General features: G+C 45.8%; 1 protein-coding gene across 21 annotated transcripts in view; it reads right to left on the minus strand.

Annotated features, from left to right (window-relative positions):
* The window catches only part of KCNMA1 (potassium calcium-activated channel subfamily M alpha 1), a 709,234-nt gene that overhangs the window by 204,941 nt on the left and 484,730 nt on the right, over positions 1-19,563 (minus strand). For all 21 annotated transcript variants that reach the window (XM_081075057.1, XM_081075054.1, XM_081075040.1 and 18 more), the window contains 2 exons: positions 3,708-3,818; positions 961-1,066 (listed from right to left, as the gene is read on the minus strand). In XM_081075057.1, the coding sequence (XP_080931183.1) occupies positions 961-1,066; positions 3,708-3,818 (217 nt within the window). The remainder of the gene's footprint in view (positions 1-960; positions 1,067-3,707; positions 3,819-19,563) is intronic.

Consider the following 19,563-nt stretch of genomic DNA (forward strand, 5'->3'; position numbering starts at 1 on the left):
CAACAAATCTGTGTATGAAACGACATATTACAGAAGATCTCAACATACAACCCACTGACCTATCTACACATGAGGCAAGAAAGATTTATTCCATTGAGGGGATCATGAGTTGTGCTAATAGCTGCTTACATCTAAATTAGGTCCATAAACAATCACTATTTCCTCCACATTCTCATAAGATTTTACATTAGCCGTAACTTGGATCATGTCTAGTCTAAGATTAACTGGACTATATATATATATAAGCATCGAAATTCTCATGCTGGCTCAGGCCTACAATCTGTCCCACTGGTATGTTGTACTTAACAGACCGTTCCTACAATTGATGGGAGGCCATGGTTTCCTCCAGGGTATGTCACATATTGTCTCTGGTTTTCTTTCATAATGCAAGGAATGTACCCAAATCCTTTTGGCTTATTCATGTTTGCCAATTACATTATGGTGCAATTACATAATGGTGTGCTGACTACAGTGAGCATTTAGATGGCAGTGGATTCACAATTTGAATCTATACTCACTGGCATGCAAATATGGAGCATGCTTACAAAATCGATATAAAATGAGTCAAGTGGCAGATGCCACTTTCCCTTATAAGCCTCAAGTTCTGGAAAGAAAGCTTAACCCATTGCCAAGTGGTATCAGATACCTGCATGTTTAGTTTTGCACCTTTAGTCTTTGGTGGGGGAAAGAAAAAAGCTCAAAATGTTTTATGGCACAGTAAAATTTTATTTGATAAAAGTCATAATCTACTTCCTTTAGCAGTACTGAACTGTGGAATGCTTACAGGTGACAGTCTACCAGGTGCCAACAGAACAAAGTCCTGAGACCCGTGGAAAGCTGATGTCAAGGTTGGTGGGATCTGACTTATCTCATTAGGGGACTGGAGGTGACTCCTAGCCAACCTGGGAGGCACCCCCCTCTTAGATGGAGTAAAAACAGAAGTCACTTCTTCCTTCTTACCTTGACTCTTGCAAGATCATGTGGATTGAGGACTGAACCCTGATAAAATTCCACCTGAGTAAAATGTCGTTTGAACAGAGCTTCAAGCTCCAGGTTGGGGGAAATGCTGCACAGGGAGAGAAGAAACAGCCATTAATATGACAGACACAGGTATTGCAGCCCCCATGGCCTCCCTTCTCTCAGTTTTCCACAGAGGGAGACCTGAGAAAAGGCTTTCACTTTCAAAGCAGCTCCTTTCCTGGCCATAAATAAAAGGCTCGCACTCAAGTAAAACCCCAGCCCAACTGAAAACCAAAACCAGTATCACAGTGAGATAAAGAGGCTCACAACCTTCACAGGGTCTGAGGCCTAAGGGGTGAAATGTCTTCAACTTCCCTGTGAATGGAATCCCTATTTTATGAACAGAGAAACTGAGGCTGCGGCATCAGGGATTAGCTGAAGGCCCTCCTGGCCGAGCCTCCTGCTGCTCTCCGCAACACGAGCCTTTTCCCTGCTTCTCCACCGCATGGACTTCTCATCCCCCAGGGCCTCCATCAAAAACCGTCACCTCTGAGCTGCCATGCAAAGTTCGGTTACTCTCAGTACTGTCCTTCGTTCTCACGTGTGTACACCATTCATCATTCTTAGTACTGAGCTGGAAAGATATCTTTCCCACTGGGGGACAAGGGTTAAAACATTAAAACATTGGCCTAGTCATTCATTTATGAATTCTGCAGAGGTGGAAAATACCCACTCTCTACATGGTACTGTGCCAGGCACTGTGAGATATTTAGTGAGAACCCACTAGGCGCCCAGGAAAGGGTTAACCAACACGTGACTAACATTTATTAAGTACCTAGCACTAATAACAATTGTTCATGTTTTGAGCATTTACTATATGGCAGACATAATGCTAAACACTTGAGAAGTATTAACTCATTTAAACCTCAAGACAACCCTAGAGGAAGGTATGTTATTAACACAAAGCTTCGAGACGTTAATTAACTGGGCCATCCGTCTGCTATGATGCTGACCCTGGTAGATGCTGGAGACATACAGGTGAAGCCAAGCAATGGAAGCATCAGTAGCCAACCTGTTGTTTCAGACTAAAGCCATGGGTGAGAGAAGAGCGACTGCCTGTGCAAACCTGACTGATCTTTCAGATCCATTACCAGTCATGCTTCTTTCCTGAAGCCTGCCTTAGTGATACAAGAAGCGGTGGTCTCACCCTGATACAGATGCCCAATGGGATTTTGTCACTTGATTAAACTGACTTCAGTCAATTAATATAGGACCCATGTTGTGCTCTAATGGTTGATCATGTGCTCTTCTTGAAATGTCCAGCCAATTATGAGGGCAGAACCTACACACTGTACTTCTCTTGAAACTTCTAAAATGCTCGGCAGAAGACTGGCCCCACAGCTGATAAACTGCAGCTAAGCCCTGAATTGATCTGTGGGTTCTGCTCCTGGGCCCATGGCCTGGCCTATTGTTGCAGAACTTGGAGAAGTCAGTGCTGAAAATGCTGGTGCTCAAACATGGTGACCAGTTGGCTATTCTGTAACAGTGCTCAAAGAAAGAAGATGCAAGAATGGGAGCTTGTAGGGAAGGCAACGGCAGTGGGCTCTCAGAGCAGGATTGAGTCCTGGGTGGTCAACCTCATCTCGAGCAAACACCAATATGCAAGTTTGTCCCTCCAGCAACCTGGGGTGAGGGCTGGCCCCATGATGACCCAACTTCCATCAAAGGAAAAGATGGTGCAACCCATGTCAACATGCATGAGCCCCCCAATTCCCCACCCCTGTGGCAGACTACCTTTTACCTAAAGGGGGATGAAACAACATTGAGCAGAGGGGAGATATCTTGCTTTCCCCACCTATAAAACAAACATGATAGGACCTACCTCTTAAATTGATAACGTGACCCAATATATTTTATTTTGCATGATATCAGCTAACAGTTATTGAGCACTTACTGCATGCCTGATTCTGCTCTGCATACTTTACATGTATTACTTCTTTTCATTCACACAATAGCCCGTGATAATCTCCCCATCTTACGGATATAGAAACTGAGGCCCAAAGAGGTTAAGTAATTGTTTAGCAAGTAACTAGTTGAGTCGGGATTCAGATCAAGTACTCTGAGTCCAGAGCATGTATGGTTATGCCCTCTATTGATTAAAGGAGAGACTGTATGCACGGCGACCAGCACAGTGGCCCACGTTGAAGGTTTCTAGGAATCACAGTTGTCACTCCTGGTGTTATTCTTACCTTACACTCTGTTTCCTGTTGTATGTGTGTCTTGCTTGGTCCCTAAGTCGCCCCTGCACTCATACAACATTCACACCACACAGCTCATCCTTCCTCACCAGACACTGTAGACATACCAGATCCTATAGATCCAGACCGCGGAGGGGACACAATGACGTGTGTGATCCATAAGGAACTCCCCTGTCACTTGCCAGAATTGCCTCCACAGAGGCAGGCACAGCTCTTTTCACTGAGGTCAGACAATTAAGTCCGCAAACTTTCCACCATGTAACCACACAGTGGGAAGTTCGCGAACTTAACTGTCCGACCTTTTCGTATGTTGCTTCCTCTTCCATCGGTCCATGTTGTCCTCTCCGACGAGGCCAGCAGGGATCCTGGCAGATTCAACTCTGTCCGCCCCCCAACGCCGCCCCACACCACCTCTCCTGCAGACACTCGGGTGGCCCCAGCAGAGCGTCTGGTTGGATGGAAGGTCTCAAAACCACAGGGGCCTCTTACTTGTGAAGAAAGACGATCTCCACGTTGACATCGTCCCGGTCCTTGTGCAGAAAGTCCTTCAGGAAGTTGGAAACGCTCTCCAGAGTGATGTGTCCGCAGACCACAATGTGCCTGAATGGGAGAGGCCAGTGAGAGGAGGCTGGCCCGGCCGTGACCCGGGCACCCACCCCCAGCAAGACAGAGGAAGCGCGCAGCTGCAGGAAAGCATTCACTGACTCCCGGCCTCGATAAAAGCCCGGCTCCCATCCCCAGAGGGCTGTGAGGCGAAGCTGCGGTGCTGGCAGCTGCTCAGCGACTCCTGCACAGAAAAGGCATATGGCTTCTCACCTGATGCTGCACACAACCCTATTAAAAGCCCAACCGTTTGGCCAAGTGGTTTTCTGCATTTAACAATAAGTGACATTATGCTTGCGTTTAAATGCTGCATTATCAAGTCCCTTGCAGATTCATATCTCTCCCTTTCTGCCCACAAAGCGCCCTCCCGGGAGATTTACCGAATGAGTCTTGGTTTATGACATAGAGCTTATCAGGTAATGAGATAACAAATCTTGCTGAAACGATGATTTTGTGTGTAAGAAAGCGAACTTTTATCAGGGTGGCTAATGTGCGGCTTGACACGTTATGGGCTCTGCTGGCCATAAGCAGTAAAAAGGAAATTTTGCATTTTTCCGCCATAACTCCTCTGACAATGGGGGCATGTAACACTTTACAGTAAGTGAGCATTACTCAAGGCTAAATGGGGATGGGACGCCTATGGAATCGGAGATGATGCCACAGATCTGGCATCCGCAGACAGCTGCTTCCTTAGGGTGCTGGCAATTTCCCCGAGAGCCAAAGGCATTGACCTCAAGATGGGGAGAAGCCAGGGAGGGACGAGGCTGGCATTGTCTGCCTTGCTCCAAGGTGGTTTGGACTTCTGTTTCTGAAGATGGTGGCCCCCCCTGAGGAGAGGAGCCCCTCTTCCAGAATTGCTGGAACAACAGTCCCCCCAACATCTCTGGGTTCCTGGGCCAATCTGACTTTGACACTGGACTATATTGCGGCCACTTCCATTGACTACATAATGCTCAATCAGGAGCAAGCACGTCAGTGCAAGAGTTAACCCCAGGAGCAAGCGTCGGGGCCTGATGTGAAGAGGAAACCCACTGACTTCTAGGAAAGAGACCGTAGCAAGGGGCTCAGCCCAGGTCTCTGGGCCCCTCAGGCTGACAGTGACAGAGGCTGAATCCCTGGCTGGGCTTTGAGGCATGGGCAGGTGGCGATCATGAAGCACCGTCATTTTGTGGGGAAAATGTAAAATGGCCAGGTTCCTTGCACTTCATAATTGCTCTGTGCACATTCCAATAAAGGCAGAAAGCTCATTGGCTGGAGGCAGCTCATAATGGGAGGCGATGATGATTGCTTATGCAATGTTCCATTAGATGCCATTACCAGAGACTGCCCTTTCCTTGTAATTTGGTGCTTGACTAAGGACGTGAGAACAATGCAGTAAACTCATTGGTGAAAGGATAATGATGTAGAACAAAGAGTACATCAATAATACGCCCGACGCAGTCAATAATATTGCCATTATGGACTGTTATGGCTACGGTGGTGTACTTAGCAATCAGGCAAGCGGAGGGCATCACGGGGAGGGAAGCATGTCCGCGGGCTACCTCAGAAGACACATTGGAACAGGATTGCTTTGCTCTCTAGCCGGTACCCGCTAGGTTGAGGGAGGTCCCTTGGCCACCCATCCAAATGTGATGCCCCAAACCCATGTCACTGATTCCTTCCTGAAATACACAGTTTGTCAGATTATACAATGTAAATGAAACACTTGGATTACAGACATTTTTATAATGTCATACCTTAAAATGGTTCTTGTGGCACACGTGCATTGATATGGACAAAACTGGCTGCAAATGAATTTGCATGTTCTGAATAAGATTTGTGATTTTGAATGTGCCAAGTGTGTTCAGAAAGTGACTGAGAAACAGGATCTCCCTCCTTGTACGACCTCTCCACAAAACACAGGGGGCTGCTTGGGGCCATTCTAACACTTTCCACCCACACACGCCCACGATCGAGAACAAGGTCAGCATGAATCCAACGTACAGGCACCTCCACAGGACTGATATGTGGCTTTACCTGGAGGTGAAAGCAAGCCAGAATGGATTCCCCGCTCTGCCACGAGGATGTGCATGGTCCTGGGCAAGCTTCTTATCCCCCACTCAATAGATGCGGGAGCTGAGAGGTTAATACCCCCAGCCAGCCTCCTGCACCAGACATTGCAAAGCTCCAAGTTCTATACCAGCATAAGCCTGGTTATTATTCAAAGCTGGACTCAAATCAATGAGAAAGCCAGGGAAATGCCTGAACATTCATCCTGCCTATCTTGTACGCAAAGAACTGAATGAACATCTGCCAGCATTCCCTCTTCCTCTTCTGAAATTATTCATCTCTGGGACAGATGTATGAGACGTGGAAGGGAAGGAGATGAGTTCACCCTCTCACCCTTGAATCAAAGGCTCAGCCAGCTGATTTATTCAGCCTTAGAAAGAGTCAGGGTTCCCTTAGTTCAAAATGTGCTGGGTACATATCAAATATATTCCAATGCAATCAATATTATCCCTTAAGCCTTTAATTAGCTTTCACTTCTCTTAAGAAGTAGACAAATGCTGGCAGGAGAGGGGAGAGAAAAAAAAAAGGATTGACTTTTCTCATTTGGTGCTAGCTGTCCAATACCATTCTAGACAATTGAAAATATATATCTTTTAGCTGCAGCATGATTTCTCAGATGGAGAACAGTCTTTATCAAAAAGGGAGGGAAAAAATCTCCCTTCAACATAATTGGTAATTTTGCTCAGAAAAAGCGAGATTGATTGAAAGCAGATTGCCTTTTTGCCCAAGGAGAGTTATTAGGTACATTATCATGGCAACCTTGGAGAACCCATATTGTTCCAATCTGTCCTATATCTGATTTGAAGATTTACGGCTTCCTCCTTTTGTGCCAATGATCATTTCCCTCCATTTTGCTTCCCCATCCAGTGAAAGTTATCAAGAAGCCCACATCCTGAAAATGTTTGAATGCAGTTAGAATTGATGGATGGGGAGAAGCCACTTCTCTAGCTCAGCTTCTGCCTTCGAGGATCTGCTCCCACCAGCCCACGTCTGAGGGAGAGCCGAGACCCCTACCGGAGGGTAAGGGAGGGATGGTGAAAGGGGAAAATGTATTTTCCAGAAATATATTCAGGACTGAAACATTCCAGGGGCAGTAGTTTTGGGAAGGATGTTATTGCGGGGAGAAGAGAAGCAGGATTTCTTGTAGCTTCAACAATTGAAAATATAACTGAAAATGTTCTAAGATTGAGAGCCGGTGTGCTGTCCTTGGAAGCAGAGTGATGGTTGTTCACGGTGCATGATTTGAAGAATGCCAAAAAGATCCTCATGCAAAATTATCTCTGTCGGGTTCCATGACACCTACAAATCTACCATGTGAGATTGCTACTCTGATAGCCCTGTGTTAGCTCAGCTCAGACACTAAATAACTAAATAGTGTGGGCAAGGTACCAATTCTGCACCTGACAACTACGAAGTCAGAGTCTCTGACGGGCTGGAGCTAGTACCCGATTCAAGAGGTTATCTTGAGAATTTATTTAAATAGATAATACATGTGAAGGGGCCAGTAAAGGGTCTCGCCCACTGTAAGCATTCCTAAATGGTGGGATTCTTGATATCTGGAAATCAGTCTGTAACAGATATAATGTGCTCTTTGGCCCATATAATCTCACCTCAGCCTCAAACAACCCTATGTTCCTATTATCTGTATCTCCTCAGATAACCTCTCTGAACCTCAATTTCCTTAAGTGATGTACGTGCTGAGATCCCACAGCCAAGCAAAAGGGACTTGCCCGGATGTGATGCAGGTCTCTGACTCTCATTGTCACTAAGAAGAAAACAGGCTTGAGCCTTTCAGCTTCTGCTCCCTGATGACACCAGGGCTAGGCCAACAAGAGATCCTCCTGAAACCCACGATGGAGGAGGTTTGAGGGATCCTTACTGGGCCAGGAGGGAGGCTCAGTGTGGGAACTGGGGTGGACAGAGATGAACCGCACTTAATGGTTCACGGGGATGTGATATCACTCGATTCTGGCTGTACTTGGTCGGCAGCAGAGCCAGAAGGCTCTAGGCAGCAGAGGGTCAGTGACAGCAGAAACTCTACACCAAGTTTTGAACTTCCACCATACACTTTGGCAAGCCAAGGACTGCAGAGTGATGCAAATGTCCATTTTGGATATCAGATGGCACCATGACCGGCTCAGGACTTCCTCACCAACTCGAGGGTCCAGAGGATAACAGAAATCTAGACGATGCAGGGACAATGGCAAATATTTACGAACAGTACACGAGGACCCCCATCTTTGGCTCTGGATTTGAATATGTTTAGACGACTGGCCATCATAATGACTGATTTCTAGTGGGTTTGGCCACCTGGTTTGTGAAAATGGCCAGCAAACCTAAATCAATAACCATCTCTCATCTGATGGACTTTTTGGTTTTCCAAGTTTTGTTTAGTTCTGTGAACAAACCTTTCTTGGGTTAAACTAATGTTAATGGTGGTGATTAAAAGAGCCATCTCAGATGCATGAGGCAGCATCTCAAGTGCCAAAATAGTAGCCGATGGCATTTTGTGGGAAGGAGCTACTCATCCAGTATAAGCAAGCATGGCTGATTTGGGGTAAGGGCCCCATAGACACAGGCTGGACTGAGTTAGGAGAGGGTAACACTGGTGGGTCATGGAGCAAGCCTGGCATCGAGGGGTTGAGTGCGACTTAAAGAGAATAATAATGCTGGCCTATCATGAACTCTATCAGGGCTCAGGACAAAACCATCAGCGGCTCATCACTAGGTTTATATGGATGTACCTCTCCCGTTATTAGCCATCTCCACCTCCATAATGAAACCCCACACATTCTCCTCAGTCACTCTACCCACTTCTTGGAGAGAGGCCGGGAAAATCAGAATGCCCCCGTTGGGTGGGAACCTCAGTTGCAGAGCTCAACTCCACTGGTGGCTTGCAGAATGGACAACGTAAGGAAACTGACTTACGGCCGGAAGCACAAGAGGAGGCTAGAGAGGGCGCTGCCAGACAAAACTATTCAAGGCTCCGAGGAATGAGGCACCCAGAGCCACCAGGCTGAGTTTAGCGCAACGAGAACAGAAGTCTACACACTTTTAAATAGACTCACGTAGTGTTGCTTAGAGCCAATAGCCTTTGCAAAAGGGAACAGTGACAGTGATGGGCTCCCTTGCATGTTCTCACATTTGTCTTCACGTCAGAACGGCCCTTGGAGAATGTTTAGTCTAGTGCCTGCATTATTCTGACATGGAAACTGAAGTCCAGAGACGCAGTGCAAAGTGAATGCCAAAGCAGCGGAAGAACTAGCCCCACACCTTGATGCCTTCTACACAGCTGGTGTCCCCGGGAGGAGCTCCAGTGCTGTGTGACCTGGGGTCGGTCACTACACAATGAAGAGGCCAGACTGACCACTGACCCGGCTGCACACTGATGAATGCTCCCCCCCGTGTCCCAGTTCTCTGCCCCCAGCCCAGTTCACACAATCACCCAGTCTTGTCCAGAGGTCTGCAACAGCTCCCCAACTCAGTTCCCTCTTTACTCTCCCTACAGCTCCACCCCTCCCCTTCACCAAAAAGAAACAACAAAAAAGCGAAAAGCTAAAGAGTGAGGAAGAAGGCAAATCGGACAGCATCAGGTCCCACAAGGGCAGAAAGATCTTCTATCTCTCTTTAGCAGAGCCTCATTCTAGGAAGACAATGTAAAATGCACATCTCTGGGCTGTTTATTTTTAAAGATACTATATCCATTTTTATTGGAACAAGTATAAAGAACTTAAAAAACCCATAGCTATCCTGTCACAATAAATCATACAGAGTAAATTGAAAATCCTATACAGCTTTTCCTGAATACATTGTGCTCACTTTGTCAAAGAGGTAGATGAAATGTGGCATATATTGATCTCAACGTCTCTGTAAAACTATAATATTTATATCAAATACATATGCTAGAATCTCTTCTGTCTCTGCTGAGCCTTCTAATCATGCTCTCCTCGTCTCACCTCCCCCCCAACGCCTCCCACCATTGGTAGCTGCTGACTTGATGGGAATGCATTTTAAGAAACACTTGTCAAAGGAATTCAGCAGCGATTTATCATGTAGAAAGCAGGGTGGGGTGGCAAGAGACCCCACAACCACATCACACAGCGGTCAGTACTCAAAGGACTGCCCAAAGGAAGAAGGCTAAACCGATTCCTGCCTTCCCACTTCCTCCTGCACTGAGAGCCTTTCCCTAAGCACTGCCCAAAGGACTTGCACGTGGGGAGATCATCTTCTGCAAATCAAAGCTAACTCCAGGCCGTGTGTACCTCATCCTTCCACCATACCCGGGGACCTAGCTCAGGACCCCTGAAACTGGCCTTTCAAAAATCATCTGTTGACCAATGGACCGGTTGGGGGACCGTGCTTGGCTAAGACACCGTATGCCACAGTAAGTGCCGAAAAAATTTAACTACCGTGTTTCCCCGAAAATCAGACCTAACCGGAAAATAAGCCCTAGTATGATTTTTCAGGATGACGTCCCCTGAACATAAGCCCTAATGCATGTTTTGGAGCAAAAATTCATATAAGACCCGGTCTTACTTTGGGGGAAACATGGTATTAGTTAACCGCAAGCCTGTCAGAGCATTGGGTGATTCTGCCAAGTCAGCTCTGCTACCACGTTTCAAGTTTGTGAGAGAACAGTACATGTGAAGACAAAAATGAAATCAAAACAACTGTGAGCTTGCATCATCCCAAACAATGCTTTAACAATTTCCTGTTAAAACAAATGAAAACAAACAAACAAAAAAAGCAAGCAAACAACAACAAAAAACCTGAAGGTTGGGAGATAAGATCATTCCTACCCAGGGCCACATGTAGTACTTTGCTCATCACAAAGGAAGGAAATGCTTTCTCCCTCCTAGTGAGGAAGAGAGTAAAGTAATCATCTGATCCAGCTGTCTGTCAATAGAGTTGTTCTGGAGGAGACAGGCTGTTTGGCTGTTTCCCTAAATGGAGGCAGAAGGCACCTCTAGAAAAGAGCCCCAAGGTCAGAGGACAGACTACTGGTAGCCCCAGCAGAAAACAGTAGGATGTCCTGATGAGACCAAGTCTTTCTGCGTGAAAACGGTGCATCTTATCATATGCAGGTAGTCAGGACCTAAACCACCCCACAGGAACCTGTGTCTGCACCTCCACCTCAAATCACAGTGAAACCTCTATTACCAGACAGTGCATGAGAAATGATCCCATATCTTTTGTAGCTGGTTGCCTAAAGGGAGTTTCAGTCCAAGTCTTAAAATGAATTTCTGGGAACCTCTGTACAGGGAACATTGGTTCCTTTTGCCTGTCCAGTATGCACCCTCCCTTTTATCAACAGTACCATGTTTAATTCGGGGAACCACTCCTCTCCAGTCAGGTAGAGTACCGGGCCTTTTAATTAAGGTTCTCTGCCCAAGCTAGGACAATCAAGTGCTTTTCAATTTTGAATGAAGTGACACTAAGTGCATAGTGAGGACTAAGTCATCTGATGGCAAAACCCTGTCATGACGGCTCTGGGTTCCTGCTTGCTGGATCCCAGAGCTGCTTCCCGGGCTCACCTCTGTCCTTTCTAGGATCTGGCTCCTCAGCTCTCCTCGGAATTCCATAAGGTACTCTAACCTTTAAAAATAAAAATCCTTTTCTGCTTAAGTCAGCAAGAACCAATTTCTGTTGCCCATCACCAAAGAATCCTCATTGGTAGATTTGTTTGCCTCGAGTTTCTCATTTAATTCTCATAGTAACCCAGGTAATTATCACCACCATTTTGGTTTCTTTCTCTTTCCTCCTTCTTTCCTTCTTTTGTTCCTTCCTTCCTGGAAGAGGAATTATGCAGCCTTCTTAAGTAAGCAATTGCCCAGCTCTCACCAACCGCATTCGTTCTTCCTCGTGTCTCTCAACAACCTCCCTCCTCGGCATTTTATTCATTCCATTACTGCAGGCATGGTGGCCATTTTTAAGTAAGCCAATCTTCCCTTGACCTGACTCTTCCAATCCTAGATGGTTCTCTGCTCTTATAGAGACCTTGTAGTACTTTTCTTTCTTCATATGAAAGCATATTTGTCTGTCTCCACTTGGTCATGCTGCTTCTGAATGGGAGGGACCACGAGAAGAGAAGATTAAGGCAAAAGTCAGGGATACCCTTTGAGGATGAAAGTGGAATAGGGGAAGAATGAGCCCAGGCAAAGAAACAAACAGTACTTAATTTTGCCAGGGAGAGTAGGCATGCTAGTTTTGATTTGCAAAGCAAGCCCCACTTCCCTCCCTAATACCACCGGTAAATTATGCATCAAGACCCTGGAGCATATGCTGTTGGAATTGACCCTCCTATCATGACAATCAAGTTGACACATCTCTGAGTAGACCCAATACATTTGCACAGACCTCAGAGGCCTCCAGCATCTGTTACACACACAACTGGGAGCAGCCCACAGCTTCCAGGTCTTGCTGAGGCATAATACACCTCATAGGGAAGGTACGGAGTGGAGAACTCAGGGTAGCCTTAGCAGCGCCCCCACCCTTCCAAATCTCTCTGAACCCCTCTTTTACTGGGTCCGTCATTAGATCCATAGTTTTTTGGTACGTAAGTCACCTGCTGTTACCTTTGTCCTAAACTACTCCAATGCGTACATTTACCAATGGGAATTATCAAATGCTTGTAGCCTTAAAAATGCTTGCAGCCTTCATGCTTGCTTTATACCTTCATGATTTTATTGAATAAAATTCCTGCTGAAAGAGCATTTCTCTGGGAGCGTGCTCCTATATCGTCAAGCTTCTGTTCGGCTGGCTTCTTAGATGATTCTGATTGGCAAAAAATCTCAGGTACCTTCTAGGACAGCAGGAGTCACACTTTCTTGCTCATCCTTTTCACCACAGCACCTAACACAGTGCCTGGAACACAGCAGGGGCTCAAATAATTATAATTGAGTAAATATGTTGAATGGAAGCCTCCCTAAATCTGTTCTATATACTAGCTGACATTTGTCTTTGATGTCAGTGGCTAAGGTCATAAATCTCTCACAGAGATGGGCACACTTGTTATCTCTGAAGTGCCCCATGTCCCCTTACTGAAAAGGTTTAGGGAGAGGAGATGAGATTGCCTTTGCTGACAATTGGTATCCACATGTGGAGCAGTCCTTGTGGTTCCGGGGGTGGGGGACAGGCCATTGTTATGCAACACCAGTACTACATGTGGAGGCTGGAGCCTTGAGACCCACAGAATCAGGTTTCCATGAGTTTCACGGAGCATTAACCCCTATCGATTTTTAATAAAAAGAAACACGGGACTTGGTCAGTTAGAAAGCTTCCTAGATTATTTTCGGTGTATGATGGCAGCATCTGTGGGATGAACCCCAAGTCTACTAGGAGCCACTTTACACAGCTCTGCAAAGACTTCTACCAGAACAACTGACATAGCTGGAAGACGGAAAACATGGCGCAACTTAATCTTGGATGGTTGTGCTTGTTCTTTAGATTCAAAATCTACCCATCAAGCATTCCTCCAATCAAATGTGAGCCTGAGCAGAAAGACTCTTCAGGGATTATAATTATGAAAGTCATATTCAGAATTTTCTTTTTTTTTTTTTTTTTTGGTGGAAGAAAGAATATTTGAGAGCAAAAGTCTAGGCTTGAAAATGACTTTTTGTTTTTTCAGGCCTGCAGTTTCATCTCCCACCTACATTTCTATTCTTGTTTTCAGAACAATAGCTGAAACATTTTGATAAATGTGTGGAAGGGAAGAGGGGGGGACCAGGGCGCGGGGGGGGGGGGGGTTCATTCCATTAGTATTATCAGGAAATTGATTTAATATGCATCCAAGTCTCTTTAAATAGAGCTTCAAGTTTGAAAGGGACTGAAGATGTGGCTTATAAGAATCCAAAGCAGATGCAGAGAAAGAACTGCCCACATCCACACCCACCCAGCCTCCTCTCATCGGAAAGGAATACTTGGCATATTACATTATACTCTACAGCATCTAATTGACACTTGCTTTTGGTATCTGCCCCTTGGTACTGAATTTCAGAAGTAGTCAAGGGGTCATTGTTCCAAAGTATTAGGGCAATCTCATTTTTTTTCCTCCCCAAAAAGTTTAATGCTAATCAAAGCAGAATGCCTAATCAGTCCAAGATGGCCTGTCAACTTGAATTATCTGTTTGTCTTCCTATTTACTGTATCTGTCTGTCTACAGTTCTTCATATCTTTGTGAAGATCAGTTATTGGGGCCTGTGTTTCCTTCTGACTTGAATGGCTACCAGATGATCCTTCCTGGTGATATGTTGATGATTTGCTAATTTATGGTTTTTAAAATCTAGGAATCTGAAGACATTGCTGGGGATTTGGGGTTGGGGCTCATGTGCGCCCTACAGGGAGAGGGCTGAACGGCTTCCTTGTCAAAGGATGGAAGTTTGTGTCAAATGCAAAGCTTCAGTCACATTTCAACCGGGGCGATGTCTGTGAAACAGAAATCATAAGTGACATCTCCTAGGGAACATCCCCCACAGGAGCCATCCCCCTGTGCAGACCACGGGGGAGCGAGAGTGAGTGTAGCCCGAGCTCCATGAAGAGGGAAAAGGAAAGGAGGCCCTTGGTGCTCAGCCCAAGACAGCAGCACATGAAGTAACCCACACCCTCTTCCCAAGCAGTAGGATGAGTTTTGTTATAGGAAGACGGTCACCTCTTGGCACCAAGGTGGGGGGAGGGCTTTAAATAAGCTCTGAATCGGAACTCCCTCACTCACTTTGGTAGTCAAGTAATACGTAACCTGTAGCTCAAGTGAGATGTGACATACTTGGAGATTTTCACAGGTGTGTAGAAATACATCTTTCCCCAGTACCTGGCGTGTAGCAAGCACTCAGCAAACATATGTGGAATGAATGAAGATGAAGGCAGAACTCATGTGTGTTCTCGTTTAGCTGGGGGTGGACTATAGGAGGTCAATTAAGTGAGTCTTTGTAAAGAAATAATCCCAGTTCTGCTACAGGAGACCATTTAAAATTCCAATTCTTAAAAAAAAAAAAAAGAAGAAGAAGAAGACCTAGAATCACGGCGGGTAAAACCTGAGTTTGGTGGAGCAAGTGGAATGGAATTTCATCTTGCTACAAGACAGCCAGGCAGGACGGACTAGAAAGTGGTCTCAGAAAGGAACGGAGGATGCGGAAGGAGATGAAGAACCTATTTGAGAGGAGAGGAAAGATGTCGAGTCAAATAAGGACCCAATAATCAGGAACCAGGGAAGGTATGTGGGATGCCCTCTCTTGGTGGGTCAGCAGAAGAGCATTATTCAGACAAACGAGAGCCTGAGAGAGAAAGATTTTCAGACTTAGTCCCAGGAAGACAGAAACAAAGACCAATGGTGGCAAGAGGAGTTCACAAAATATGAATTTTAAAACCTAGGGTGTTATGTTAACGACTCTCAACCTAGGGGGTCACAAAAGCTGGGTTAAATAGTCATTGAACAGACTGTAACATCCCCTCCTCCAAGGTATTACCTCCCTGGACCACTTTATGAAAGGTAAATAATCTCTGTTTTGCTCTATAACAGAATCTCAGCCTTTGGTGTCGTCTCCATTCTTGCCTCAGGCATTAGAATTTGCATCCGGTATCTTCTCCCGTTACACCCTTGCCCATTGTCTGTAACCTCCTGGAGCCTGTGGCCTCCACAAGGACAGGGTCCATGGGTGGCTTCTCACCACCGAATCCCTGGCACCCAACACAAGCCAGCACTGGGCATAGGGGTACCCAGTGAATATCTGCGAACTGAGCGCGTGAACCAGTGGAGATAACAGCAGTGGATAGTGAAGCAGACAACTTAATGTGCACTAGCAGTTCTTACTTCTCGACATTTTGTTCCAAACTATTGAATACTCTTTAAGATACAAGCATTTATGTGAAAGAACATAAGAAAGCACTCTCTTCTCATTTTTAAATGGAAAAGCATGATTCTGCCCACCTCTGGCATTAGGGATCCCTCTCGCAACCCTGAGGGCACATTGCCTTCTGAGGCTGAAGGCAAACTCCCTCCAGGAAGACACAGCTTCCTGGGGGTTAATATTCCCACTCGAAGCTCTGAAATAAACCCAGAAATTGTACCTCGCAGAAGACGTTCCAAGAGGGGCTCCTACTACTATAATTCTTACCGGTAGTTAAGAAACCACCACCAGAAATGTCCTGTAAGTTCTGCTGCAGGGCAACCAAAGAACTGAAGAAACAGGTAGATATGTCTGCCAGGGCAGCAAAAGCTGCCTAGGAAGGAGTCCACATCGGGCAGATCACTACAATTCACATGGCTGGTCAACTAGAAAATGAACTCCTTAGAAAGGATGGCGCCGGGAAGGGGTTGAAATGTTGAAACCCACAAATAAGGCGCACATCTCATTTTGGTCAATGGTCCATCTGTCCATCCTTGAGAGCCCGTCATTGTCGGAAATGTTTCAGAGGTACATGCATTTCTCATCACACCAAATGAGAAAAATTAAGGAAGAAATGGTTTTGTCCCCTCCCCGCTGTTTTGTCCTTGACCCTGGGGCCTGAGAGGCAATACATGAGCAGGAGACAGGCCCAAAGTGATACTCATGCATTTCTCTTTCTCTCCCTCACATTCAGTGTTCTGGCCCCACTTAAGGATAGAGGTGCAGGAAAACACACAACAGGATCACTGAGTTCGGAGCAGAAAGGGGTCTCAACAGATGATGTACAGAAGCAACATGGCCCAGTGGAGTAGTCTGCCCCCGGGGTTCAAATCCCAGATCTATCCTTTACTACCTGTGTGACATCAAGCAAGTCACTTAACCTCTCTGTTCCTCAGTTTCCTCACCCACTGCAGACGGAGATGAGGATAGTACCTTTCTCACAGGGTGTCTGTGAGGACTAAAGAATATACAAGTGTTTTTAGTGATTATTACTGTCATAGGGGCAGTCCTAAGGCTTTGTGCTGTATGGATTCACGTTCTCACTTCCAGAAGTATATGGCACTGTCTATATAATCCAAAAAAAGCCATAGCATTTAAGTTTCACAGACAGCTTTCTAGAACTGGAGTGAGAGCTGATTAGTCTGTGTGATAATTATTCCTCCAACCAGAAGGGGGACACAGCTTTCTCATCCAGCCAGGGACATTTCCTCTAACTAAACAATGCTCACTTTTCTGTCGCCCTTTGCCTACTCTTTGTCCTCTGTTATTCATTCTTCTCTCTGTGTCTTCTCAGTATTTGGCTACCAGAAATTAGGAGAGTCCAAACTCAGCCCATTCTCCCCTGTCCCAAACACCTGGCCTGGGACTGCCTTGGTTTGGGGTTCCAGAAGCCCAGCATGGGAAACACAAGGTCTGGATGGCTCCCCATCCAGGCCGCCTCCAGCAAAGGGGTTAGAGGTGATGGATTCCTCTCTGTGGCCGATGATTTTCCATGGCCCTTGGCCATGTGACCTCAGACCATGATCCTGTCAGTTCTCATAAACTAACCAGGAATGGGCTGAGTCCCATGCAGAGAGAAAACCTCTGGGGGAAATGGCAGGGGCTTCAGGAGGAAGAAGAGCAAGCTAGGATTCCCAAGGCCATGGGAGACTCAACCCTCCACTCCACCCCTGAGCAGCTCTGACATTACATGAAACGAAGGAGGAAGAGGCAGTGGCCTCCTGAGCTAGTCCGGGCTGCAGGGGGGTGGAGGGTACTCTTTTGAATAAGATTAGGGGACTCAGCCCCAGAGGCTAATTGTCCCCAAGACCTCTCACTTGGGAAGACTGCCTGGTTTGGCCATTCATCGAACCCTTGCTTGTTGACACCCAAGTCCCCATTTTTAGGAGCCCCAGTAAGTCACAAAACAGAGAACAGCTGACACTCATACACGCACAGGGCCCCAGTGCACCAGTGGGTGCTGTAAGCTCTGGATGTCTTATGTGAGGTCAGGTGTGGAATATTGACGAGAATGTTGGAGTGAGCCACATAGACCCTTGATGCCGTGACGAGGGTGAAGATGGTCTGAGGACATGATGTGAAATGTTTATATCATGTCAAACACATAGATTAAAACTGCAAATGAGGTGCCAACAAAACAAAATCTTCATTCTCCAATATCCTGAAATTGGGTGTTGCATAAACAAAACCCTGAGCTTCTCTGCCTAATTTTTTTTTCCTTTTACTTTAAATCATCTTTGGATTTCAAAGTTGTGTGTCTCCATAGCTTTGGGTCATGGGTTACCTTGAGTTCTCTGACAAGTTAATGTATTGTTAGGGAGGTTACTTCTGAGTAAAATATGCACACGTAAACAAATCACTTAACTATGTATATGTTTTAATTACTGTCTGGGCATTCATTTGATTAAATCCTAGGGACCAGCGTATATGTATATGTGTCCGCGAGTATAGCACATATATTTATGCATACACAAAAACACGGGGCGAAGCGTGCTATTTTAAGAGTCTGAACTCTATCTTTCAACAAAGTTTAGCTGCTTTCCTTTTGCAAACGCATTTAATTTTATCTGGAAACTTTTTGACGTTAGAAATAGAACAACTGTAGTTTCTCATTATGTTTGCTGCCAGAATCCATGCTTGGTTGCTCAACTAAAGACCTTATATTGCTAATTACTACCACATGCCCACATCCCAAGCGCAAGAAAACTTATTGATTCTGACAGCCCATTCTCTCAACACTGAATTCCAAATGAAAACTCAAATTTTGGCCAAACATAACATTTCATCAATCTTGTTCTACTGACTGGAAAAACAACATCAAACAAAGGGTGCTAATGGCCCTTTATTACCGTTCCTTTCCCAAGCTTATATTTTCTGATGAAAGATCTAAGTGACCAAAGGGCTTCTTTAAACTACTTAGTAATTAGCTTTTGAACCAGGAAACAATGCGTAAAGTAAAGTGAACAGTCCCAGTGTTGATGACAGAACCTACTCTCTGTCCCCCAGGTTGTGGGGGAGGCGGACATTGGAGACCCAAAGAGAACATTAAAAGAAAAGTATGCATTTTCATAAAGGGAGAAAGAAAAAAGAGAGAGAAAAAAAGGCTAAAAGCAGTGATAAAAGGTTATAGAGATGGAGGCAGAAAAGCTGAGGGAAGTCTGTGATCTGAAGTCATTACCACGAGGGGGCCTGAGTAGAAGTGCCAAGGCAGAACTGTGGCCCAGATCAGACCAGGCTGGTGACTGAGCACTGGTCTGAGGGCCTCTTGTGAGTTACCCATCAACAAAAGCTACCAGCCACCAGGCCCATCCATCATTTGACTAGGGAAATTACTTGAGGGAAACAATATTTACCTGGAATAAGAGTCAAGAAATATTTTCCACATAGACTTCAGGGCAATTGACTTGATTGACTCCTTCGGGGCGGTGATAAGGAAACGCTGGCTGGGACAGTGGGGTGGGGAGGCTGGGAAGAGAGCCCCAGCCCTCAGAATGCCTTCTGCTTTATGGCAACCTGTCCACACCCTTAGAGGCAAAATTGATAGAGAAGCTGTTTTCCTCTTGGCATGGAACAAAGGACCAGTGGGAATCTCTAGATGTGTTTGGTCTTTTGGATCCAACCAGTGGCCCAGAAATCAGAACAGCTTGGTTCTAATCTCATCCAGGGCTGTTAAGATAATAGGAAGAGGAGGGCTCCATTAGAGGGGAGGTGGAGGAATGTCCTGCCTCCACGGAAAAAAGCCAACTGGCCTCCACTCTCCCACTGTCCTTTGTTCCTTAGAAAGAAAACTGGTGTCCTGTGGGTAGTTCGAG

Source organism: Rhinolophus hipposideros, assembly GCF_964194185.1.
Source record: "Rhinolophus hipposideros genome assembly, chromosome: 15".
Taxonomy (NCBI): domain Eukaryota; kingdom Metazoa; phylum Chordata; class Mammalia; order Chiroptera; family Rhinolophidae; genus Rhinolophus; species Rhinolophus hipposideros.